Source organism: Perognathus longimembris, chromosome 7 (assembly GCF_023159225.1).
Source record: "Perognathus longimembris pacificus isolate PPM17 chromosome 7, ASM2315922v1, whole genome shotgun sequence".
In the NCBI taxonomy this organism is placed as follows: Eukaryota; Metazoa; Chordata; class Mammalia; order Rodentia; family Heteromyidae; genus Perognathus; species Perognathus longimembris.
Window position 1 is genome coordinate 34,695,540 of NC_063167.1, and position 23,706 is coordinate 34,719,245.

The 23,706-nt window shown below is 48.4% G+C and overlaps 3 protein-coding genes, 1 long non-coding RNA gene and 1 other non-coding gene across 9 annotated transcripts in view; 1 reads left to right on the forward strand and 4 right to left on the reverse strand.

Annotated features, from left to right (window-relative positions):
• On the reverse strand, positions 1–14,756 carry Cc2d1b (coiled-coil and C2 domain containing 1B). 4 transcript variants are annotated; one of them, XM_048351323.1, is made up of 25 exons: positions 14,685–14,756; positions 12,890–12,972; positions 11,292–11,436; positions 10,100–10,206; positions 8,381–8,539; positions 7,889–8,014; positions 7,653–7,809; positions 7,284–7,465; positions 7,032–7,107; positions 6,818–6,928; positions 6,605–6,735; positions 6,291–6,363; positions 5,977–6,110; positions 5,554–5,671; positions 5,294–5,466; positions 4,841–4,966; positions 4,077–4,135; positions 3,884–4,000; positions 3,387–3,460; positions 3,224–3,282; positions 2,972–3,023; positions 2,423–2,522; positions 2,182–2,272; positions 920–1,049; positions 1–670 (listed from the first exon to the last, which is right to left on the reverse strand). In XM_048351323.1, the coding sequence occupies exons 2-24, from the start codon at positions 12,953–12,955 to the stop codon at positions 921–923; spliced, it is 2,565 nt and encodes an 854-aa protein (XP_048207280.1). In that variant the 5' UTR covers positions 12,956–12,972; positions 14,685–14,756; the 3' UTR covers positions 1–670; position 920. The 4 variants fall into 4 exon arrangements, with proteins under 4 accessions (XP_048207280.1, XP_048207281.1, XP_048207278.1 ...); XM_048351324.1 differs by lacking the exon at positions 14,685–14,756 and adding an exon at positions 14,371–14,495 and having other exon boundaries at positions 6,605–6,723; XM_048351321.1 differs by lacking the exon at positions 14,685–14,756 and adding an exon at positions 14,371–14,495.
• Positions 9,110–9,249, reverse strand: LOC125355165 (thymosin beta-15A). Its single transcript, XM_048351327.1, has one exon. The coding sequence runs from the start codon at positions 9,245–9,247 to the stop codon at positions 9,110–9,112; it is 138 nt and encodes a 45-aa protein (XP_048207284.1). The 5' UTR covers positions 9,248–9,249.
• LOC125355865 lies at positions 9,266–9,368 on the reverse strand. The gene has a single exon (XR_007211786.1). It is a non-coding gene; the product is annotated as a U6 spliceosomal RNA (small nuclear RNA).
• LOC125355166 lies at positions 13,979–22,593 on the forward strand. Its single transcript, XR_007211608.1, has 3 exons — positions 13,979–14,060; positions 17,705–17,831; positions 22,480–22,593. It is a non-coding gene; the product is annotated as an uncharacterized LOC125355166 (long non-coding RNA).
• Orc1 (origin recognition complex subunit 1) overlaps positions 17,687–23,706 on the reverse strand; it is a 25,222-nt gene continuing 19,202 nt past the window's right edge. For both annotated transcript variants that reach the window (XM_048351320.1, XM_048351319.1), the window contains 6 exons: positions 22,871–22,978; positions 22,525–22,674; positions 21,923–22,042; positions 20,034–20,203; positions 19,645–19,732; positions 17,687–17,884 (listed from right to left, as the gene is read on the reverse strand). In XM_048351320.1, coding sequence (XP_048207277.1) covers positions 17,690–17,884; positions 19,645–19,732; positions 20,034–20,203; positions 21,923–22,042; positions 22,525–22,674; positions 22,871–22,978 — 831 coding nt within the window. In that variant the 3' untranslated portion in view covers positions 17,687–17,689. The remainder of the gene's footprint in view (positions 17,885–19,644; positions 19,733–20,033; positions 20,204–21,922; positions 22,043–22,524; positions 22,675–22,870; positions 22,979–23,706) is intronic.

Sequence of the window (23,706 nt, forward strand, 5' to 3'; positions counted from 1 at the left end):
TTTAATATAAATATATATGTATTTTCTCTTCTGTTAACAGTCTTCCTTCTTAGGTATATGGACCAAACCCAAGATACAACCATACCCTTATTTCCCACCAAAGTAGTACCATGAGAATCTCTCCTCTTCCACCGGGACCTGTGGGAAGCAGGAAGGCTAGTGCAGCAGCTGTCAGGAACAAGGCACAGGCAGAGCTGGGGTAAACTTGGCTGAATGGGACAGGCTGCCACTAACCAGCTATCCTGGAACACTACCCTTCCCCTGGTGGGAGGTTCCAATCACCCTCGCCATGCCCCGTCCCTTCAGTTACATCTTTTAAAGGCACATCCAGAAACAGTACAACTGGGAGCTGGGGTACGCTGCACACAGTTGCAATGTGGAGGTTAAGGGGCTATAGTACTCCGTGGCAGAGCAACGAGGGAATCCTTGCCTTCGCCCACATTTAGGGCAGGTGGGGGTAGCTTCTGGGATCCAGCCTGCTTCCATGAAGGCTCAGAAGGGGCCAGTAAGAGGAAAAGCCCAGAACCATGGTTAGTAGGGCCCATACACTAGGTCTTTGGTGCTTGTGTAGCAGCATCTCTTACACAAAGGCTTTCAAAGCTAGCGAAGCTGGGAAAGCCAGATGGTTCACATCACCGCTGGCTGGTTCTCTCCCAGTGTGGACCACTTGCTGCACAGGGCAAAAGCAAAGCAGGTCAGTTTAAACAGCAGCAAAAGCCAATACTTCAGGAGGGGTTTCCTGAGGAGAGTACCATCCCTCTCCAGATGTACTGAGAAAAACAAACACAACCTGGAAGCTCTACCCATAGAAGAGAAACTCAGAGGCTTTCTCCCCAGATACAAGCTGAGTAGGAGAAAGGTCTCTGTGGGGCCAGGGCGGAGAGAAGACAGAGTTCTCGAGGTCCAGAGAGCTGCCCACCTCACAGGCCCCGGGGCTCCAGGACCAGCCAGTTCTCAGTGACCATCTGCACGTCCTGGCCGCTCAGAGGCTCCCGCAGCCTCACCTTCACCTCCAGCTTCCCGCCAGTGGGCTTCCTTCCATCCAGGACCTGTAAGAACCACAGACAGAGACTGGAACTAAAAGGACAGGGGGGCCCCAAAAAGAGCTGCCGTGTCCTGCAGTGCTAACAGCAGAATCTCTATGGAGACAGCCTTGCCCTCCTAATGTGTGGGGTAGATGGCTGTTTTAGCTCAGTCCTATGAATAAGTAATACAGAAATCTAGGTAAGCATCCGTCCTCTCTAACAGAAGAGACCATGCGAAACCTATGACTCTGCTCACTCAGTTTCCCCCTCAGTCCCAATGGCAACTCCTGGGAAAAAAACATTGGCTTCAAGAAGCAGCCTGAAAACCAGAGCCCGAACCCTCACTTCACAGAAGGCCTAAAGAGGATGACTATGTGGGAGTGAAGACTAGAACCAAGCCAGGGGTTCCTACCGATCTATCAGGCCACCCTCCTTCAGGGCAGCGGGGGCAGCTGGAGCACAAAGTACTGCAAGAGATCTGACAAATCTCACCGCCCTCCGTGAGGCCAGGCCTCACTTCTGAAAAATCCCCTCTTCCCCCAGGCAGGCAGGCAGCTGGGGCAGTATAGTGGAGAAAGCCCTGGTCTCCTAAGTGCCATGAAGGGCTGTTTGGACCTGGCTTTGCACAAGACACAGTATATGAAACTAACACCCTATTTTCATTGATGATCCAAGTTTTCCTGTCTGTTTGAGGAGCTTGTAAGAGTCCCCTGCCTGTGAAATCCTCAGTTCATACAAATTTAAGGAGCAATCTGGGGGCCAATATCCTAAGCACAGACTAGCTGCATCCTCATGAGTCACTCATCCAGAAATACTACATTGGTTTCAAGTCTATAGCTTGTTTTACTTTTTCATGAGGCTAGCCCACTGTTCCAATCACAGCCCTGCCCTAGAAACCCGGGAACTGGTCAAGTGTCACGGCTGTGCATCATCTCCACAAGAGCCTTCTCCCAGCCCTGGGGCTTGGATGCTACGGAAACAGTATGGCTGCTTCCTAGCAGAGTTTCTCATTCTTTCTAAATTTCCTCCATCTGTGAAATGGAGAGAGCACCTAGTCCACAGCATATCAGAAAAAGCTGTCTTTAGTAAGGGCTGGCATTCATCAATACTGGCTCTCCCCTTACCACATCCTCCAGCTTGCAAAGGAATACCCTACCTCTAGGATTTCTCGTATCTCACACTCATTTTCTAGTCGCTCTAACTTCAGGTGTGCTGTGCCAACCAGTTTGTCGCTTCTGAAGAAGGATCTGGAAGCCAAAAGGGAGCAGAGGATTAGACTGTTCGATAAGGAAGGGAGAAATGAATCAGCTAAGTCCCATTCAGAACTAAGCAGTAGCCAAGAGGGCAGCAAATCCAGAACCTTCTCCTGCCCACATTGTTACTGAAGGGAACCTCACCCTTTATGGAAGATCTCAAACTTGATTCCTTTGCTCTGGATCACCCTCCTGAAGCCCCGGTGGTTTCGGTTGATGTTTAGTTTGAAGACATGATCAAACTCTACAAAAGATGGAGGAGGAGAAGGAACTTGACTCCCAGCGATTGCCTAGCGTGGAAATGAAGAACCACAGCAGGCTCCTCTCTTGACCGCGGTCTGCGATGCAGGTGAGTGACACAAGAGGGAGGTAGAGCATGTAGGTCCAAGCCTTGGAGGCTGTGTTTGTGGCTTAACACAGATTGTACCAAAGTGGAAAGGACTTAAAATTTATTCTGAGTAGATTCCTGGGTGTGTCTGAATTCTAACATGTCCTTGCTTTGAGGCCCTAGGCAAGTCCTTTTACCTTGTTGAGCCTCAATTCCCCCAATTATGTAAGAGGAGTGTTAATAATGCCTGCACTTCCGAAACTGAGCAGAGCAAGTCAGATGAGTAAGATCTGAAAGTACTCTGGAAGCACAAGCACTGGCACCAAGGGGATGGCAGTGAGTTTGGGCACTTGCGTGGTGCTCACCTGGGGAGTTTGTGTTCTTCACCACAGCTGTTTTGCTTTTTTGAGCCTGGTCCTAGAGCAGAGAAGGCATAATCAGGTCAGCTTGAAAAACAGAGTGTACAGGGCCAGAACTCTGGACTAGGTCAGTGCCAAGGGAGGAGACCCTGCCAAGAATAGGTTGGAAGGTCTTCAAACCCTCTATAGCCAGGCCACCCACAGGCAGAAACTGAGCAGAGTTCAGGATTCTGAGGATCCTAACTCCCTGAGCCTCACCGAGTTAGGGTAGTGGAACTCAAACCGCACAAAAGCATCCAGGTCATCAGGGGTAACCCCTGTGAGGACAAAAGGGAGCTGGTCAGAGGGAGCAGCAGAAGCCTGGCACTTACAGTGGTGTCAGCTAAGATCCTCTTGCAGTTAAGGGTTGTGCTTGTGTTACCTGGTGGGGCTGGGAGGTTCATTCCCCGGACAATGATGAGATGCATTTCTGTGCTATTGAGCTCTGAGAAGATCCTATAGCCAAGAAGAATGGAGAGAGCCTGGAGTGAGGCAGGGTGGTGAAACAACACTCCCTTCCCATTACTGCCTGCCCAGCTGAATGGTGGCCAGAAGCGAGGGCACCAGGTAAAAGAAGCTAACTTGCAGTGCTGGGGAGCCAGCCCAGGGCCTTGCACATGCCAGGCAAGCCCTTTACCACTGAGCTACATCTCCACCCCCAGGAAAAGATGTCTTGCTAGAAGGGGCAGAGTGGCACCAAAACACACCTTCATCTCTGACTCCCAAAAAGAGCTCTCTCACAGCCACTACAGTTCTACACTTTCCCCACTCCACTGCTTGGGACACTAGGCAATCTCACTACAGACCCGTCTCCAGTCTTCTGCTCTCAATCTTTTGCCCCTTTTGCCCAGAACCACCAGTTCCCTTGGGCATCAGCACCTCACAGTCTGGAATGTCTTCAACTCAAAGTGGTGGCTGGGTGGGTCGAGGCCCTGGGCTTGAGCCAGCTGCAGGATATCAAGCTGTCTCTTACGGTCCTCAGCAAGCTTCTCGAACCTGCCAGGGATGGTTATGAACGTCAGCAGGGCAAGGCCCCTTGTCTGCTCCCAACCCCACAAGCCCTGGTACTCACCGGGTCGTCTCAGCCACATTGCCCTGGTGCATGAACTGCTTGGAGAACAGCAGGCACTTCTGAAAAATGAGCCCTGAGTGACTCCAGAGCCAAAGCAGGGCTTGCTGAGGCCAAAGGTACCTTCCTCTGCAGCCTCATTTCTCCCCACAAGGGCAATGTTCCCAAATCCCCCAACCTCTTCTGCCTGTGCTTTTGCTGGTTTCGCTCCTGAAGGTAAAATTCACTTTAAAAGCCGCATGTCTTAATCCTAGCTACTCAGGAGGATGAAATCTGTGAGACTTTTTGAGTCTGGGAGACTTTAATCTCCAAATAACCACCAAAAAGCCAGAACTAGAGCTGTGGTTCAAGTGGAAGAGTGCCAGTCTTGAGGGAAAAAAGCCAAATGAGAGAGTGCAAGGCCCTGAGCTCGAGCCCCTGTATTGGCAAACCCACAGAGACACAAAAATCGAACCAAAACACCACAGAAGGCAGACTTCCCAACAGGGAGCAGATCAGACAGATACACAGAAGGGAACACATTTGCAAACTTCAGTCCCTTTGACTTTGCTGTCTCAACTTCATAACCATCCTGAAAGGAGGGTTTTAGCATCCTCTCATTTTACAGATGAAGTTCATGTGTTCCAAGAGGGAAGTGCCTTGCCCAAAGCATACAGCCCATGAGTAAAAGAACTAAAATTTGAGGCCCACCTACTGTAAGCCTCATGGTTTTCTCTACAGGGAGACCAAGGGTGCTGAAAAGAAAGGCAGACTCACAGCCTACTGACCTCATGTTGCTCCAGAAGCATTTTTTGTAGCTGGGCATATACCTCCTCAGCCTTCTGGGATAGTCGCAGGTCCTCGTGGTGGATGAGAATGAAATCACCCTCTTCATCCGTCAAGGGCGAAGGCACCTACCCAGATCACCAGGCCCCTCGGGCCCAAGAGTCAGATTATTCCTACTGAGCCCAACAAATGCAAGAATCCCCACTAAATGTGTCTTTAACCCCCACCACCTTCAGTGACAGCAACTCATTCCTCCCATTCCTTGGCTGTGTCCTGCCCTGTCACCTCTAACTACAGGAGGGCCACGTTTCCTTCCCTTGATTCTTCCAGCTGCCATCTCACTTCATCCAAATGTGTCCTCCTTCCAGGAACCACCCCAGTCCATAGCCCTGCCTGTCAAGCCTGGCCCCCATCTCCAAGTGAGAAAACCTCATACACAGCCAGGTGGAACTCACCTTTGAAAGGTCAACAGGTCGGCCAACCCTGGCCTGAGCAATCTGAGCCTCAAGACATTTGGCTACACGCATGTGAGCTTTGGCCTGCTCCAGGTCCTGCCTGCGCTTGGCTTGCAGAGCTGCTCGCTGGTACTGCAGTTTCCGAGCCTCTAGCAATACCAGCTGCTCCTGCACTGAAGGGAAAGGGCCAAATGGTTAGGGTAGCCATGCCGGCCCCTCTCAAACCCTCGACTTCTCCAGCCTGCTTGTCTCCAACTCACCAGATGGACTCAGTGACTCCTTAGAACTTGAGGTCTTGGACTCGGGTAAGGACCGTGATGGAGGGCCCAAAGGCTGTGCCGGCTTCTTGGCCACTGGGGCCTGTGCTGGGGCCTCACCCTGTAGGCAGCCAGCAGGATGTCAGGTGGCCATTCCTATGCTTAGGGGGCAGCCCCTAGACTTAGGATCTCTTCTTAATAGTGCATTAATCCACTGGGTTATGGGAGCTTATTGGCTCTGTTCCTGGGTCTTACGGCAACTTAAGAGCTGACGAAGGCCAGGGCCAGAAACACCTGGGGTTGAGTTCTAGCTCTGCCAGGGATAGAGCTAAAACAGAGACAAGGGTATTGACCTCACTGGATTTGTTTATCCCTCATCTTCTCTATCCACCCGCCATCTCTGGAGTCTTGAGCCCTCAGCCAAACCTTGTCTTCGTCCTCATCTTCATCTGCTGGGGCCGTATCCTCTGAGGTCAGTTTTTGGGCAGCTGCCAAAGCTGCTGCCACCGAGTCTTCTGAGGTGCGCACATTGGACTCCAGGCCAGGGATGGGGGGAAATCCTGTGAGGAGAGTTGGAATGGAGGGGAGGCAGCAGCCTCAGGGACGTGCGAGGCTGCTGATGGTCTTTTCATGGCTCTGCCACGGCTGGTTCCCAAGGGTGCTGGTACAGGAGGGACTTTTCCTTTTAATTCTTGCTCAGAGATCTCACAGAACCCCTAGAATAAAGAAGTCCCACTCACCTGGAGGAACGGGCAACTCAGCAAAGTCCACTCTCCGTCCTGCTCGGTGCGCTCGGATGGCATCCTGATATTGCTGTGCACAAAGGGAGGGAGGGAAGAACCTCTGTGGACTGAAGTCTACAGGCTCCATGCCCACCGAGGGGAGAAAAGACAGGGAAGACAAGAGCTCTGCGAGAAGCAGCCCTGAGATAGTAACAAGAGAGAGATGGAGACTCAGAGAAGCCCAGGACTAGTGGGAAGAGTAGGAAGACAGGGAGCAGCCAGTCAGAGAAAGAGGCCAGCACAGAGCAGGGGGCTGAAGGGCCTGCACCCACCTTGGCAATTCGTTCATGCATCCGGGCCTTGCGCTCATCCCCACTGGCCCGGGCTTGGATACCGGCTTCTCGGTACTTGTTCAGTCTTTGCTGGAGGGCATCCAGCACTGTCTGTGGCTCTGCAGGGGCCACTCAAGAGGTTAAGGAAAGGGCATCAGCTCTGCCTGCCTCTCCACAAGTCCCACCTCTCCACAGTCCCACAGCCTGTCCTACCTGGGGTGGCTGGGGTGGCAGGGGCCATCACTGGCTGTACCCGCTCTACTGTTGGGGAAAGGCCTGGGACTGCTGTAGGTACTTTAGAAGCCTGTGGGAGTTCCTTCAGATCTGGGAACCCAGAGCAGAAGTGTAGGTGGAGTGCCTGGCCAGCCCCACACCTGTGAGCACCCAACTCCAGCCTCTGCAGAAGCCTGCCCTCTCCCACACTGACCCTCAGGAGCTGGGGGCATGGCGCTCAGATCCACGGGCTCCCCGTTCTCCAGGGCCTCCAGCACAGCACCGAATCTCTGCAGTAGTGAGAAAAGCAGGTATGGATGTAACCAAGTGAGCCTCAAGAACCCAGGCTGAAACGACTCCCACACAGCCAGTCCACCCAGCCCCAGTCTGGCTCCCTTCTGAGCCTCCGCTTCCACATCTGCACAACACAGAGTAAAGCACAGAGCCTCTAAGCCAGATGTCTCACCTTCCCAATTTTCATGAGCTCTCGGGCCCGCTCTAGATCTCCAGCCCGCTTAGCACTGAGAGCAGCCACCTTGTACTCTTTCTGTCGTGCCAAGAGCAGGGCTCGAGGGTCTGGGTCAGAATCAGGTGAGGCAGCAATAGCTGAGCTGTCTGGAAGGCTGGTCTCATGTTGGGAAGTATTGTCTATAGGAAACAACAATCCCCCAAGAAGGGGGTAAGAGTCTTGGGAGAGTGCACTTTGGGTTCCCAGTGGCCACTGGTCTCCAGTCTATGGAGATCTTAGGGAAGGTGTAGCTGGTGGCAATGGAGGGGTAGGTAGGGGAGGCTGCTGACCCTAGGAATGGGGCAGTATTTACATGTCTCCAGCTACCTGGGTCCATGGCAGGAAGAGCTGGGGAGTCTGCCTTAGGGTTTCCCTTAGTTTCTTGGAGGGCAGGGGGCCTCTTGCCCAAAGCCACTGGAGGTGGGATCTCATCCTCATTGATCTTTCTGCCTTTCCTCACAGCAGCAAGCTGGGACTCCAGAGTCTAAGGAAGAAAGTTTGTCCAGAATCCCAGTTCAAGCTGCCTTAGCCACAGCCTTTCTCTCCTCAGAGGCCCAACTCACCTTCAGACCTCGCTCACAGCGCCTGGCTTTCGCTGATTCACCTGCCTCCTTGGCACTGGCCACAGCTTCCCGGTAGTTATGGATCCGTTCCTCCAGTAAAGCCTGTAGCCCCTGAGGCTCGCCAACCTGTAGATACCTCATCTCAGGGCTGTCTACTCCATAGCCAGAGGGGCTCTTGCCATTTCCTCCCTGTGAGGAAACTGCTCCAGAAGATGGAGCTCTGTGACTCCAGGACAAAGAAGAGCCCCAAATCTCAAGTATGAGGCAAAGACCCACTGGAAAAGCCAGAGGCCAAGTCAGACAAACACAGAAGCCCAAACTGTGGAGGCCTAGAAATGGCTTCGGGGGATACTTTGGGAAAACAGAGAAGCCTTTGTGGTCATTCACAGTCAGAGCTTCTCACACTTGGCTTCTCCTTGGGGAAGCTGCTGTTCAGGGGTTACTTAGAAGCCTTGGTGTCACAACACACAGGGACCCACCTCCAGAACTTACCTGGGTCACTGGGGCGGCAGCCATGAGGAAGGCTGTCTTCACTGGAGGCTCGGTGTCTTCCTGTCCTTTATCGTCCTCAGAGAGGTCTGGGCTTTTGGTCTCACCTCCATCCAGTGATCCCGTTTCCTCATCCACACCCAGCACTGCCTGCAGTTCTGTCTGGGGAGACATGAGTCGAGAAGCTTGGAGGCCTCATGATCACATTCATGACAAGTGCTTGTGCTTAGTCTCCTTTACCAAAACAGTTCTATTTTCTGTTTTTGCACTGGTACTGGGGCTTGAACTCAGGCCTCATATTCTTACTAGTTTTTGCTCAAGGTTAGTACTCTACCACTTTGAGCCACAGTTCCATTTTTGGCTTTTTTGTTTTTGTATTTTTTAATGCTGATTGTAAATGTAAACTAAGAAGCTACAAAAGTATAATTATGAAGCAGAAGGCACCCATTGTAGGTTAAAACTGGCTCCCTCTGTAGGAGGCACAAGGACCACACCCACAAAGGTCATCAATAGTAAGGTTACTGATAGCCTGTCATGTACCATCTGAACTTTCACTTTTAAAACAAATTTAAGGGAACAATGGCTACTGATGATATCTTAGCTGGGGAATATAGGAGAGAAACCATCTACAGGTGCCCTAAATCTCCACAAACACATAGTTTTTCAGAAATAAGCCTAAAAGCAAGAAAAGTCAAGTGACATTGAAGCTTGTTCTTCGGAGGCAATCTGCATTTAGGATGTTTGAACACACTCTTTCTCCTGCTGGATAGTTTCCTTTGAAGGAAGAGTGTTTTTTTCCTCAGTATTAGTTTTCTTCAGTTTTGATCTGTCAAACTTCTCCACTTCGGAAATGTCTGGCTTATCACTCATTTTGACTGGAGGCCTGGTAAAAACATGGAACGCTTCACACATTTGCGTGTCATCCTTGCACAGGGGCCATGCTAATCTTCTCTGTATTGTTACAATTTTCGTATATGTGCTGCCAAAGCAAGCATGCGGCTTTTTTTTCTCCTCAGTAGTTAACTGGTGAGAAGAGGCTCATGGCCTTACCTGCCCAGACTGGCTTTGAACTACAATCCTTAGATCTCAGCCTCCTGAGTAGCTAGGATTACAGCTGTCAGCCATTTGTGCCCAGCTGTATTTATTTTTTTAGTGCTGATATTGGAGCTTGAATTCAAGGCACCAAATATTTGCTTGGCTGTTTTTTTTTTTTTTTTTTTTTTGCCAGTCCTGGGCCTTGGACTCAGGGCCTGAGCACTGTCCCTGGCTTCTTCCCGCTCAAGGCTAGCACTCTGCCACCTGAGCCACAGCGCCCCTTCTGGCCGTTTTTCTGTATATGTGGTGCTGGGGAATCGAACCTAGGGCCTCGTGTATCCGAGGCAGGCACTCTTGCCACTAGGCCATATCCCCAGCCCTGCTTGGCTGTTTTAATTCACAGCTGGTCCTCAGATACTAAAGCCACAACTTCAGTCTCTCAAAACATTTTCTTTTATCTAACCAAGGACACTGAAAACAGCAAAGACCAAATCTGAGAATCCCAACTTCAGAGCTTGTAGCGACGTTAATGGACACAAGTTTTGTACTACAAAGCCTGGAAGACAAGCTTGGGAAGGGGAAACCAGAGACACAAAGGGGCAAATCCAAGGCCTTCTGTCCATAGCCTCCACCCCCACCAGGCATGAGCTTGAACAGAGGCCCTGGATGCCAGACTGGCAGACATACCAGCAAATCTGTATCTTCTTCCAGCCCTTCCTCCTCATCTTCTTCATCCTCCACTTCCTGCATACAGTCTGCTGCCAACTTCTCAATGTGGGCCATGGGCAGAGGTGCTGGGGGGGAAAAAAGGGTCACAAGAGGTCAAGATAACTCAAATAAGGTTCAGGACAAGAAAACTAGACTCCACTGCATTGGGATATATGCTCAGCCAGAAATCCTCTTCCTTCCCACAGACAAGTATCAGTCAGAAAACTCATTTGCTTTGTGGCCCAGCTCAAAACTCTGGTCAGGGAGGACACTCTCTTGGGTTCCGACAAGCAACAAGCTGCTGCTTCTGTTATATTTCTGCAGTAGTTCTTAAACATGTTCATCCACTGCCTCCAACCACATTTCACATTTGCAAAGATTTTTGGGGTTGATTTGAGCCTCAAAACAATTCTGCAAGATGGGTAATATCCCCATTTTTATGATATTGAGTAAACTGAGAACTAGCTAGTGAGGGGCATACACAAGGGTGTCTAATCTCAAAGCATGCACGGATCAGTGAGCCCCTTCCCCATCTAGTCCATGTCCCCAGTTCAGCACATGGGAGAACCAATGATTGATTCTCTCTGGGGAAGCTTTAATCCCCCTGATCCTTCCAGGCCCAAGAGCTCTGTCTCTATGCAGGCAACATAGGGAGATTTCACTTATTCATTTGACGGAATCTTTATGCAAGTACTATGTGCCCAGTGCTATTTTGGCCAAAACCTGGCCAAGGCTAGTGACCAGAGTTAACAGTGAGAATCAGGTTTGTCCACAAGGGTGAGCAAAAGTTCAGGGACAGAGAGAACTATCGCACAGAAGAATGACCTCTTGGTGGGAGAACTGAGAAGGGATGTAGGTATCAGAAAGGCCAAAGAGGGCTGGGAATGTGGCCTAGTGGTAGAGTGCTTGCCTAGCATGCACAAAGCCTTGGATTCAATTCCTTGGTACCACATAGACAGAAAAAGCCAGAAGGGGCGCTGTAGCTCAAGTGGAAGCCTTGAGCAGTTTAAAACTCTCAGGACAGCATGCAGGCCCTCAGTTTAAGCCCCAGGACGGGCACAAAAAAGGAGCAAGGGATATAGGCAGCTCCTGCAGGCTGCAAGTCAACGACTCTTTCCACCATACACACATAGGACCCAGGATCGAGTCCAGCCTAGTGGTAGAAACTCACCCTGGGCCTTGGGTGCTGGCTTCTTGACTGTGCTCCCTGCTTCCCCTGTGAGAGCCAGCAGCTCGGCCTCTAGGTCCCCATCATCTTCAGTCTCGTCCATCCCCAGCAGCATGTCCTCAGGATTGAACTCCACAAAAAGCCCCAGCTGACAGGAGAGAAGGTTTCTTAAGAATCACACAATGAGCCAGACTTGGGTTTGCAATGTCCTAATCAGTACTCCTTCACTCTGTAGATCCAATGTGGAGAAAGGGAAATTGAGGCCTACCAACACGAGGAACTCTTCAACAATTCCAGTAAGACTACATTGCCATTATTACTAACAACAGCAGCAATATGGTCCCAGGTCCTGAATGTGGCATTACATATTACATTAATCCCACATATACCTTCGTTTGTTTCTTTCTTTGAGATAAGAGTATCACTGGGTAGCTCAGGCCAGCCTTGCTTCAGCCTCTGCAGTGTTGGGATTACAGATGTTTTCCACCATATCTGGCCCGTTATTTTTTCAGTGGTAAATCACACTGTGCAATTTCTCATCCTAGCTCTTTTAAGTAAGGAATTCAGTGGCGTGAATACATTTATACTGTGTAATCATGACTACCATCCATCCAGTCTGAAACTGTTTGTGTTAAATACTAACTCCCCGTTCCCACCTCCCACTAACCTCTGGTAACCATCATTCTACTTTCTGTGTCCATAAATGTGACTACAATAGAAGTAGGTCAGATGAAACAGCCTCATGAATAGCAGAATCAGAATCTAAAATAAGGTTTTTGTGAGTTCGATCTATGCCCTTTGTCCTACCTCTTACCTAAAAATAAAAATAGACTAAGAAATCTCAGAACTTGAGCCAGAGGTGTGTGTGTGGGGGGGATACACATATACATATATGTATACATACATACACTTACACTCATACTGCATCTCCCACTTTGTCCACTTCCCTGTGTCCCTAGATAGCAAAGTCCACCCACTCATTGGCTACATTCCTCAAGCCCTTACTATCCCTAGCTGCAAGGAAAGGAGGAGCCTAAATGAGCAACCCATGAGAGTGCAGAGGTCTGCACTAGAGAACATAACATCCTGAACTTCGGAGGCTGCTGAAATCTCCAGACCACTCATATGGAATGATCATGGCCGGAAGGTTGCTGGGTTAAATGCAGGATGGAGGTGGGTACTAATGGCTTATGTCTATCATCCTAGCTACTCAGGAGGCTGAGATCTGAGGATCAAGGTTCAAAGGCAACCTGGGCAGAAAATCTGAGAGATTGTTCTCTCCAATTAACCAGCAAAAAGCAAGACGTAGAGGTGTAGCTCAAGTGACAGTGCTCCAGCCTTGGGTGAAAAAGCCAAGCAAGAACTAGACATTCTGAGACCAAACCCAGTGCCAGCATAAAATGAACAAAAACCTAGGAGAGGAGGTCAGGCCTTTCACCACCTGTGTGGCAGGCTCTAGTCAGAAGGCTTTGCCACCTGCTAGGATGCAATCCTCTTAAATCTGTGCACTGACAGAAAAACCACACAGGTGACCCAATTTTCTAAAGTTGTCTAAGGATCCCAACCAATTGACTAAGAAGTGATGGAAGCCACATTCATACCTGCTTGGCAGCTGCCACACCCTGGCCACTGGCTTGAGGGCCCTTCCGAGGTCTTGGCCCTGGCATCTTGTTGGCCTAGATACCTATCAGGGAAGGAGTTGAAGAGACTCAGACTGTAGTAGATAAAACTATGAGTGGTGCTCCTAACAGTGGTACAAGGTGGTAAGGTGTGGTTAACGTCTCAGAGTAGCTGTGCTGTGCTCCAAAAGATGAAATAACAATGCTAGAATTAGAGTGCTAAAGCAAGGGGTGGGGAGGATTGTTAGTGGCCAGCGTAGATATACACACTATAGATACACTATATAGACACTATAGTTACAAAAGTGGCAAACTTAGAAGGCAACTCCCAAGGAAGTAACTCTGCATACAGGGAGGGGAGAAGGCTGGATAGGATTTAGGAGGGTTCTACAACAGCATTGTCTATTTAGACAGCAAGAGATGGCTATTTCCATTAAATTGTAATTAAAACTAAAAATGCAGTTCACCAGCCAATAACAGATACATCTCAAGTGCTCCACAGCTCTAGGTGGCTAGTGGCCACCATCACAGTATCACGGTTTCCTGGGACAGCTCTGCTCTACAGAAACCTGACTGGATGATTTTCTCAGCCATCTTTCCACTACCCGTGGGACCTCCATGACAGACAAGGCCAGTCACTGGGAGTGCAGTCATTCATCTGCCACTGTCTCAGGCTTCAAAGGAACACTTGCAGAGTGAAGACAGACCATGAACAGAACCAGCACATGACTGAAGAAGGAGCTCTGACTGCCCAGAGGTGGCTCCTTACCCAGCTCAGAGAGAAAAGGCTTCCTGGAGGAGGTGAGGCCTGCTGAGTCATGAAGTTGAGAGAAGGAAGGAGTACAGGGCTCCAAGCACAGTGAACACCCTGATAATGGCTCTGAAGTAAGGCATGGCTTGGCTTGCAGAAAGGCTATAAAGGGCTGGCAATTCAGGGACATAAACCAAACTACAAGCCGGTGTTAAGCTAAAATGCAAATGTGACACGGGGGTTAAAAGTGAAAACCATTTTAAGCCTGAAGGTGTTTGGGCGTTAGCCTTAGGGCCCTGAAGAAATTAGAGACGTCGGGCTGCAGGAAGAAGGTGCCCAGAACCATCCAGGTTCTGAGCATGCAGCCCCGGTGGCGGCGGGAAGCAGATGGGGCGCAGTCAGGTGGGGTGAGCGGGGCGCGGGCGCGAGCAATCAGGGCTCCAAGTGTCAGATTTCGGTGACTTGAGTGAACGGCGGGCGTCAACGGAGCCCGGGCGTGGGAACGACGAGGTCAGGGAAGCTCCCCGCGGCTGCGCTGCGAGCCCGGCGGGGGCGAAGGGACCAGGAGTCCGCCCGAGGCGACGCCGGGCCCCCCACTCCCGCACAGCAGGCGTCAGGCCCGGTCCCGCCCCGCCCCCGCCGCCTCCCCGGCCGCCCCCAAACCTCCCCCAGACCGGGGGAGGGGGAGGGAGGGAGCGGGAAAGCGGCGTACCTCGCGGCCGTTCCGAACCAAACACGGGCCTTCTCCAGCCCGGCGCCGCCCTGGCTCCCCGCAGCCCCCGGGCGGCCGCCGAGGAAGCGACAGGAAGAGCCCGCCCAGTAGGCGGCTGGCGCAGAGCACGTGACTCTACGGCCGTGCAGCTAGCACTGCGCATGTGCGAAGCGAAGCCGGCGCGAAGATTTCCCCCAGGTGACACAAAGGGTGGAGCTCGCAGTGCGCAGGCGCCTCCAAGCAGGTACGGCTGGAGCGTCGGGCGGTGCCCCGCCGGTTGCCAGCCGCTGGCGCCGAGCAGGTGCGACTCTTTCCGGTCCCAGTTATACTCCCACACCGGGCCTCTCGGTCTTTCCTCCCGAGCCACATCCCTGGGTGCGTGTAGCCGGTGTGTCCCGCCTCAAGTCCACGCCCCACTCCCTTGCCCCGCCCTAGGGGTGGGCCTGAGGCAAGGCTGCTTTACTTTGCCGGCTGAGGGCTAGGCTGCTGAAGCCTCTAACCACCCCAGCTACCCGGTGGTGACGATAGCCTGGCGCGCTGCTTCCCCAGACCGGCCGACCGAGGGCCCTTTCAGTGCAGGCTGCTGCTAACCAGCTTCCTCCCTCTCACCTTGAAGCAACCTTCCATGGGGCCAGTCACGGCCCTAAATGCAGCTGCCATAAATCTTAGCCCACCATGTGGAATCCCTCTGGCTCTTCATGTCCCACATGAAATCTCGCCCTCAGCCCCTCTAGATTATATATTTAAAAAAATCTCCATAAAGACAAGTGCCTTTTCTCTCCCTCAGGTGAGAGAACTAGCCTTGTCAATTCCTCTGCTGACAATAAACCTCTTCCTCTGTGTTCACGTGGTTTTCTGGGATGGTGCTTTCAGGTGATGTTGGGGGGGCGGGGATTAGAATTCGAGGGCAGTGTAGCATCCTGGCCACCCAGGTGGGACTTGAACCCACGACAATAGTCACCAGCACTCAGTCAACTGGGCTGAGTGTATTTAGCTGCACAGTGTCTGTTCCTCACCCTTGGGATGAAGAACAACAGCATTGGGCTTCAGTAGGGCTGGGTTTTTAAAGGCAAAAAAAAATAAAAATTCACATGTACCACACGCAGGTGGTCGGGCAAGTAAGGCAAAGCAAGCAAGTGGATATACAGAAACAGAATTGGAAATTCCAGTAAACTCCAGTCAACAAAGCAATAAACCATTTGAGCAAGGAAAATATTCTGTTCAATTCTTGGTTCTGGGTGTAACATGTTTACTGCGTAGCCATTTAAGTCCTTAATTTATCTAAATTTCTCTATCTCGAATTCTATGCTGGTCTTCCACATTCCTTCCTTTTACAAAGGTTAAGCAGCTCTAGGTCAGGCGGCTCTCTGCTCCTGTTTTCCTTAGTTCCTGTCACTTGGGATGGCTCAGCCTCTTTAGCTAGGATTAAAAGTGAATTTTCTTGGTCTGGATGTCTCAGGCAGATAAGCAGAAAGTAATATTGTATGATTCCATATCTCAACTCATGGCTCTGCAGTGTGGCCCAAGCCTATTTCCTCCACTGTCAAGGGAAAATACAAAACAGAAGGATCATAGTCAAAGCCTTCTCAGGCATAAGGTGAGACCCTACCTAGGAAAATATTTCTTTTAAAAGAAATCCAATGAAAAAAGGGGCTGGAGAACCTGCCTAAAAAGTGATGGGCCTTCCCAGATGCCCCTCAGTAGACAAATGGGTCAGGAAAGTATGGTACATATACACAATGGAATTTTATGTCTCTATCAGAAAGAATGACATTGCCCCATTTGTATACGAGGCAAGCACTCTTCCCACTAGGACATATTCCCAGCCCGACATTGCCCCATTTGTAAGGAAATCGAAGAACTTGGAAAAAAATTATACTAAGTGAAGTGAGCCAGACCCAAAGAAACATGGACTCTATGGTTTCCCTCATAGGGAATAATTAGCACAGGTTTAGGCTAGTCACAGCAGAGGATCACAAGAGCCCAATAGCTATGCCCTTATGAACACATAAGATGATGCTAAGTGAAATGAATTCCATGTTATGGAAACGACTGTTATATCACTGTTGTAATTGCTTTCAACACGCCATGTGAAACCTTAGCTTCTTTTGTTGATGATCCTCTTGTATCCCTTCCTGTGATTGTACTTGCTCTATCACTATATCTCATCTGAATACACTGGATACTGTATATACTGTTATTAGAACTAGGGAAGTGGAAGAGAATATCAAAATAAAGAGACAAAGGACAAAAAGACAAATGACTCCAAAAGCAATACTTGCAAAACCATTTGGTGTAAACCAACTGAACAACTCATGAGGGAAGAGAAGAGGGAGGGAAGGATGAGGGAGGAGGTAACAAACAGTACAAGAAATGTACCCAAGGCCTAATGTATGAAACTGTAACCTCTCTGTACATCAATTTGGCAATTAAAAAAAAAGTGATAGGCCTTGAGTTCAATCAATCCCAGTACTAACAAAAAGAAAAAAAACTTAAAATTCTTATTCCTTTACCTTGTATAGCAAGCTAGGAGGATAGGGGATAAGCTAAGAGGATAAGGATAAGGGGGAAGGATGTTAAACAGAGACTGCGCTTGTTTTGTTTTCCACCCAGCTTGTGCTAGTCACTTTTCCTAATGGATAGTACCCAGTTCTGACCAAGGTCATTCCTAGAAGAAAAAAGAGGTTGCGAAGTTTGTGCCCACAAATGCAGAGCCAGTCTCTTCAGCATCAACAAAGAGCCTGCCCAGTCACATTCAGCAAAGACATTGCGCTTCACTTTTTTCCCCCCCCGTCATGGCCCTTGAACTCAGGGCCTGGATGGTGATGGTGCCCCTGAGCTTATTTTTTTGCTCAAGGCTAGTGGCTCTACCATTTAGAACCACCACTTACCATTTTCTGACTAATTGGAGACTAGAATCTCAAGGACTTTCCTGCCTAGAACTGGTTTCAAACCAGTTCTCAAATCCCAGCCTCCTGACTGTTAGGATTACAGGCCTGAGCAACCAGCACCCAGTGATTACACCTTACTCTTAATGCATACAGGTCTTCCAACCTATTGGACAAGAAGCTCATTTGGGGGTGACTTCCCAGAGAAAGAACAGCTTTACCATTTTTATTTATTTATTATTATTTTGCCAGTCCTGGGCTTGGACTCAGGGCCTGAGCACTGTCCCTGGCTTCTTTTTGCTCAAGGCTAGCACAGCACCACCTCTGGCCATTTCCTATATATGTGGTACTGGGGAATTGAACCCAGGGCTTCATGTGTATACAAGGCAAGCACTCTTGCCACTAGGCCATATTCCCAGCCCTTGGAGCCTTTATTCTTCTTTCAGTGCATACAGCACATCATCCTGACTGACGTTGAGCCGCACACGAAGGAGGAGGTCATTCCTGCTGGACTCTACCAGGAGAAGGCGGCAGGAGCCCAGGCGTGAACATACGGCCATAGTCTCTGACATGGTGGGGTACGGTAACCCCTCCATTCTGCACAAGGCCACATGCTGGGTGTATATCTAAATAGAAAAAGAAAAGCAGAAGTGAAGAGGAAAGATAATCCTGAATTTCTTCTTTTGTAAAGAGTGGACACTTACTCGGCACCCAGAATCCCCAATGTTCCAGGAAGCATCAGTACATGTCCCAATGCTATACAAATGCAAGGGAGTGGGATATGCCCCGGAGTCAGAACACACAGGTTTGAATCTCTGAGCTTCAGTTTTACTTATACTCAAATGTACTATATGGGGCTGAGAATATGGCTTAGTAGTGGTAGAGTGCTTGTCTTGCTTGCATGAAGTCCTGGGCTCAATTCCTCAGCACCACATACACAGAAAAAGCCAGAAGTGGTGCTATTGCTCAAGTAGTAGAGTGCTAGAGTCGAGCAAAAGAAGCTCAGGGACAGTGCTCAGGCCCTGAGCCCAAGCCCCAGGACTGGCCAAAAAAAAAAAAAATTAAAAAAATAGTACTATAGCTGGGAGTATGGCCTAGTGGCAAGAGTGCTTGCCTTGTATACATGAGGCCCTGGGTTCGATTCCCCAGCACCACATATACAGAAAATGGCCAGAAGTGGCGCTGTGACTCAAGTGGCAGAGTGCTAGCCTTGAGCAAAGAGAAACCAGGGACAGTGCTCAGGCTCTGAGTTCACGGCCTAGGACTGGCCAATAAAACAAACAAACAAAAAAAAAATAGTACTATACACCCCTTCTAAGTTAACAGATATTTGTGCTACAGTGTACTTTTCCTTTATTGGACACAGTAGGCAGATGCCAAAGCATAACATCTGGCAAGCACAGGGCCCACAGAGAAAACTGACTGAAGGAATAAAGGGAGGCAGGAGAAAAGCTGCAAACATAGATTCCTACCCTGAAACTCCCAAGTGGTTTAGGGATACTTGTAGCACTTCTGGCCTCCCTATTTTAAATACTTAAGGGTTTTTATCATGCCTACCAACACTAGGAGACAAGAGCAGGGATAATACTAAGTACAGTGGTGGATTCCTATAATCTTAATGCTCAGGAGGCAAAAGCAGGAGGATCAAGAGTCCAAGGCCAGGCTGAGTCACATAGCAAGACCTTGTTTTTTTTTTTTTTTGTGTGTGTGTGTGTGTGTGTGTTTTTTGCCAGTCCTGGGGCTTGAACTCAGGGCCTGAGCACTGTACTGTCCCTGACTTCTTTTTGCTCCAGGCTAGTACTCTGCCACTTGAGCCACAGTGCCACTTCTGGCTTTTTCTATATATGTGGTGCTGAGGAGTTGAACACAAGGCTTCATGTATGTGAAGCAAGCACTTTACCACTCGGCCATATTCCCAGCCCCAAAGACCTTGTTTTGAAAACAAACAAACCCGAAGGGCAAGAGTACAGCTAAGTAACAGAGCACCTGCCTAGCATCTCCAAGGCCTTGGGACCCCTCACACACATACACAGACACAGTCACACACACACACACACACACACACACACACACACACACACACACACACAAAGACAGTACCTCAAGGGCTCCAAATGTAAGAGACAGAAATGCTAATTACCCTAAATTTATTCAGTAAAGAGTCTATGCATGTATTGAAATATCATACTGTAGACCATATATATATATTATTACTCTATGTAAATTGAAAAGAACATTTTAAAAAAAATCACATAGAAATAGATATTGGTCTATATTCTTTAGCATTTTCAGGATGGCACAAAATAGAGACAAATAGTTACAAGTTGATTGAAATTTCTACTTATCCTATCTTAAAAAGCACAAAATCAATATCTAGAAGGATTACCTGCTGAAATGTTGCTTCCTCCAGTCCTGATTGCCGGAACTCTGCAAGGATGGCTCGCAGGAAGCCCTGTTCCAAGACAGAGGCATTTCTGAAAGGAATTGAGGATATAAATTCATGTAGAAGTTACACCACCAGCCCCAAGAAAAGACAAATACATTTCTGTGTCTTTAGAAGAGAGCAAATACTAGGAAATACCTTCCATATTATTTAACAAGATTCTTTCTCTGCCCTTTAATTAGCAAGCTGAGATAGAAAATGCTACTTTAGAATTAAGGGAAGACAACTATTATGAACTGTGTCCAGTAAATACAAGTTGAAATTGTTAAAGCTCAGAAAGGGAAGCATTTTGCCAAACCTCCCAAGAAAGTGCTGGGAGAAGAGCATCTTACTTGATTGCGGTGATGAATGATGATGAAAACATCTCATCCACAGCCTTCATTAAGTGGGCCACAGTAACCAGGCCTGGAGAGTCATTGTTCTGTTGGGAGAGTGCACAGATCTCCGTAGCACGCCTGCAGATGTCTAGGCAGCGCCGCGCATCTCCAGACAGTGCTGCCACCTACAATAGATCGGAATATTTTACTCGTGAGGTATCCTTGCCATCTCAGTCCAGGGGAGAACCAAAGATCCTGTGCTCAGCTAGAAAGGAAAGGCTGTGCTGAGAATAAGCATAGGAACCTTGTGGAAGCACAAGGAGAAATCATCATATCATTCCTGGATTTCACTCCAAGTCCAAACCTTTGTCTTGCTTTTATAGGTAAGTCCACAATGGAAAAGGCAGAAATTCTCAGATTTCCTTTACTCAGGATATGAAATCTAAGAGACTCTTGACCCAACATCATGACTGAACCATCTGAAAACGCAAGGGCTCTCTGTACTCAAGGGATCCTCCTGCCCAGTCTCCCAACTCTCTTGGACTGCAGGTCTGCTATGCCCAGCTCCAATCAGCTTTTTAATCTCCACTCTTACAGACAACTAGGACATCCAAGGAAAGTTTCCCATAATACAAGATAGTGACCAAAAGCAAACACAAAGAATCTTGGAGGAAAGAAAATGGGAGAAGAAACCTCAAATACACAGGCTGGCCAAAAATAAAATCTTAAGAAAAAAAAGGCAGAGAAGAAAAGAACTCTTAAGATTATGTATGATAAGCCAGATACCAGTGGCTCATGCCTGTATTCTTAGTTTCTCAGGAGGCTGAGATTTGAGAAATGTACTAAGTAGTAAGATCCAAGCACTACTTCATATGTACGTAAAATAATATACAGACTGAAAAGAATTCCTAAGATAACAAAGGACCTCTCCTTAATCTGCCTTACAGGATTTAGAGGACTCTATATTCTTCACCTCACATATGGTATATACGTGTGCACATCTGAGGGAAGATGGGAGGAAGGCACAGAATCACTGCAAAGTGGGTGAAAAAAAATACAGTAGAGGGAGCCCAGCAGCTCCAAAGGACATTGATGAAAGCAAACTAAGCAACTCAAGGGCAGTGGGGAGAGGGAAGAAATGGGAGAAAAAGAGGGAACAGATGATACTATGCAAAAGGAAAGAAATATACATATCACCTGACCTGTATAAGAAATTGTTTTATTGTTAACGTTCACAGAGTTTCTAAGCTTTGTAGATTAGAATGACGAAGTCCATCATTGGGAAGATAAAAAAAAAAAGGGGTGGTGGTGGTGGAGGCAGGGGTTGGGGGGAGGGAAAGTGGGAGAAAAATGAGGAAGGGGAAACAAGTATGACAGGAAATGTACTCACTACCTTATGTATATAACTGTAACTCCTCTATATTTTATTTTGACAGTAAATTTTTTTTTTAAGTTCCTGCTTTGGCTTAGTGGTGGCTAGGCTCTTGTTTAGGAATAGGAGCTGCTTTGGGATAAGGAGGTGTTTTTGAAAAGTTAAGGTTTTGTCTTAAACTGGCCTTTCCAAGATGGAATTAAGACACACCTCGGATTGTACAAAAAGAGCAGAGGGTATAGAAGTGTTCTGAGAGTATCTTACTTCAAAGTCTTTTTAATAGTCACCTTACGAACCTGAGCTCAACCAATCTGACAGAGGAGAACACAGGGGAGCAGCCTGCCTGCTCTGTATGCTTGCCAGATTTCTGGCTGATGGTGCATCCTTCTGCAGAAGTAAATTTTGCCTTGCTAAGACAATTCTTTATTTTTGTGTCTATCATTGTGACTCCAGTGGTTCTTGGAGAACATATTTATAACAAGGCTTCCTGACTGGTTATGGGTACAGCTAGGGATCCCTGAAGGTAACTTACCTTCCTGGCTACCAGCTGGATGGCATCATCCTCAAAGGCCTTTACATGCTTGAGTCGGGACACTAGGATTTGCTTCAGCTGGTTGTGGGTATAAGGCTGGAAGGACATCCTGGTAAGGCCCTGGAGAGCCAAGAACAAAGGAAGAACTTAACTGACAGCCCCGTGATTTGTCTAGGTGGAATTTCACACACAGTTCCCCACACCTGATTCCCAAATCCCTTGTAACAATGTACATATCGCTTACAATTTACAGTACAGCTAGATGCTTCCAGTCACTGACAATGGTCAGTGGTAAATAGGGCAGTAGTGCTTTTTCATTTGCTTAAGAACCTTTTATCAGAGTCAACTGGAAGTTGACAGAAGCAGAGTGCTCTAATTAACATGGGTAGGGGAACTTTATGTATAGCCCCTATCTTCCTGCCAAATTACAAGCCTATGAGAGCACACATCTTACCTGCCTGGCTCACTGCTCTACTCCCGGCAGATGATAGGCATTTAGAAATTATTACCATGGCAGAAACCATAGTTCTTGATTTTCTACATTTCTGTATTTGCAGGACACCCTGGCCCAGCTTATGGACAATTTACTGCCGAGAACCTACCAATCGGCTGGACACTCGCTTCATCAGGATCCTTTCTGGCAGATCCATGGTGTTAGCAATGGCCAGGACCACCAGCCGGGCTTCCTTGTGAGTGGGCCAGTCAAAGAGATTGTACATTACATCTTGTTTGTGAGTCCACAGGAGGTCAAGCTGCCAGACATGAGAAGAGATATAAGATCAGTCAGAGCCAGAACACGGCTGCTTTAGTTGCACAAGCTGCTCAGGTCACCCCACCAATCAGCAAAGCTGATGAATGAGGAGGCAGCATTTCCTCCCATCCACCACTTGCTCCTATGATAGCGGAGTATTGGTCAGTCTTTCTTCAGGCCTCCCAGGGGAACCTCACCTCATCTACAAGCAAGACAGTGGTTTCCCGAGAGGATCCTCGGGTACAGAATCGCTTCGCCAGAAGTTCTGCAGCATGGTTAGCTGTTACCTTCTGGCCTGTCAGTTTCTGCATTGGGAGAGAAGCAGTTATAAATGGTAAAGACTTAAATCCTCTGGGCTTAAGGTACACTCTATAAAAGGAAGAAGCTATTTAGTCTGAGGTGTTGGTCCATGTCCTATACTCTGCCTCTACTCTAGCCTTAACCTGTGTGGAAAGGAGAAGGCATTAGAAAAGGGTTGGGTGCAATGGTACAGGACCCACCTAGCAAGGGCAAGGCTCTAAGTTTAATCCTAGTACTGCCCCCCCCCCCCAAAAAGTGTTTGAAATGTGTATGAGTCACAGGCTATGGTATCTAAAGCCTTTGTTGTATTATTTTTTAACATTACCTGTCCCAAGATAGCAGCTAATGAATGGAAGCACCAGGTTTATGCTCAAAGTAGCTAACCCCTGTTTCATAGGGGCTACTTTCATGAGCTAGCAGTTACTGCCATGTTGGTAAGTCCTGGCTTACAGTCAGTTTCCATCTGGCTTCCTGCCTTTCTGGCCACCGTTGCATAAGGACAATCCTGCTATCTATAAATGTGTAAAATAACAAATTAAAGCTTTCCTTTTCATGTGCCTTCAAGAAAATGTAGTTTCCTAAAAAAAAATAAAAATAAGATCATGCTACTGGCAGGAAAATAGGTGCACTAGGAAGATATGCTGAGTGAGGTAAGCCAAGCTCAAGTAGCAACAATAACATGTTTTCACTCATACATGGAAGCTAGATCTAAAATCACACATTTATGGACATG

What these genes read in the sequence shown, in the direction of transcription:
- LOC125355165 (XM_048351327.1), bottom strand. Translation starts at nt 9,247, where the DNA reads ATGAGTGATAAGCCAGACATTTCCGAAGTGGAGAAGTTTGACAGATCA.
- Cc2d1b (XM_048351323.1), bottom strand. Translation starts at nt 12,955, where the DNA reads ATGCCAGGGCCAAGACCTCGGAAGGGCCCTCAAGCCAGTGGCCAGGGT. An exon ending in AAGACATTCCAGACTGTGAG is followed by an intron (nt 3,461 to 3,883) that starts GTGCTGATGCCC and finishes TCTTGGCTATAG; the next exon opens with GATCTTCTCAGAGCTCAATA. An exon ending in GAACCTCCCAGCCCCACCAG is followed by an intron (nt 3,283 to 3,386) that starts GTAACACAAGCA and finishes TTGTCCTCACAG; the next exon opens with GGGTTACCCCTGATGACCTG.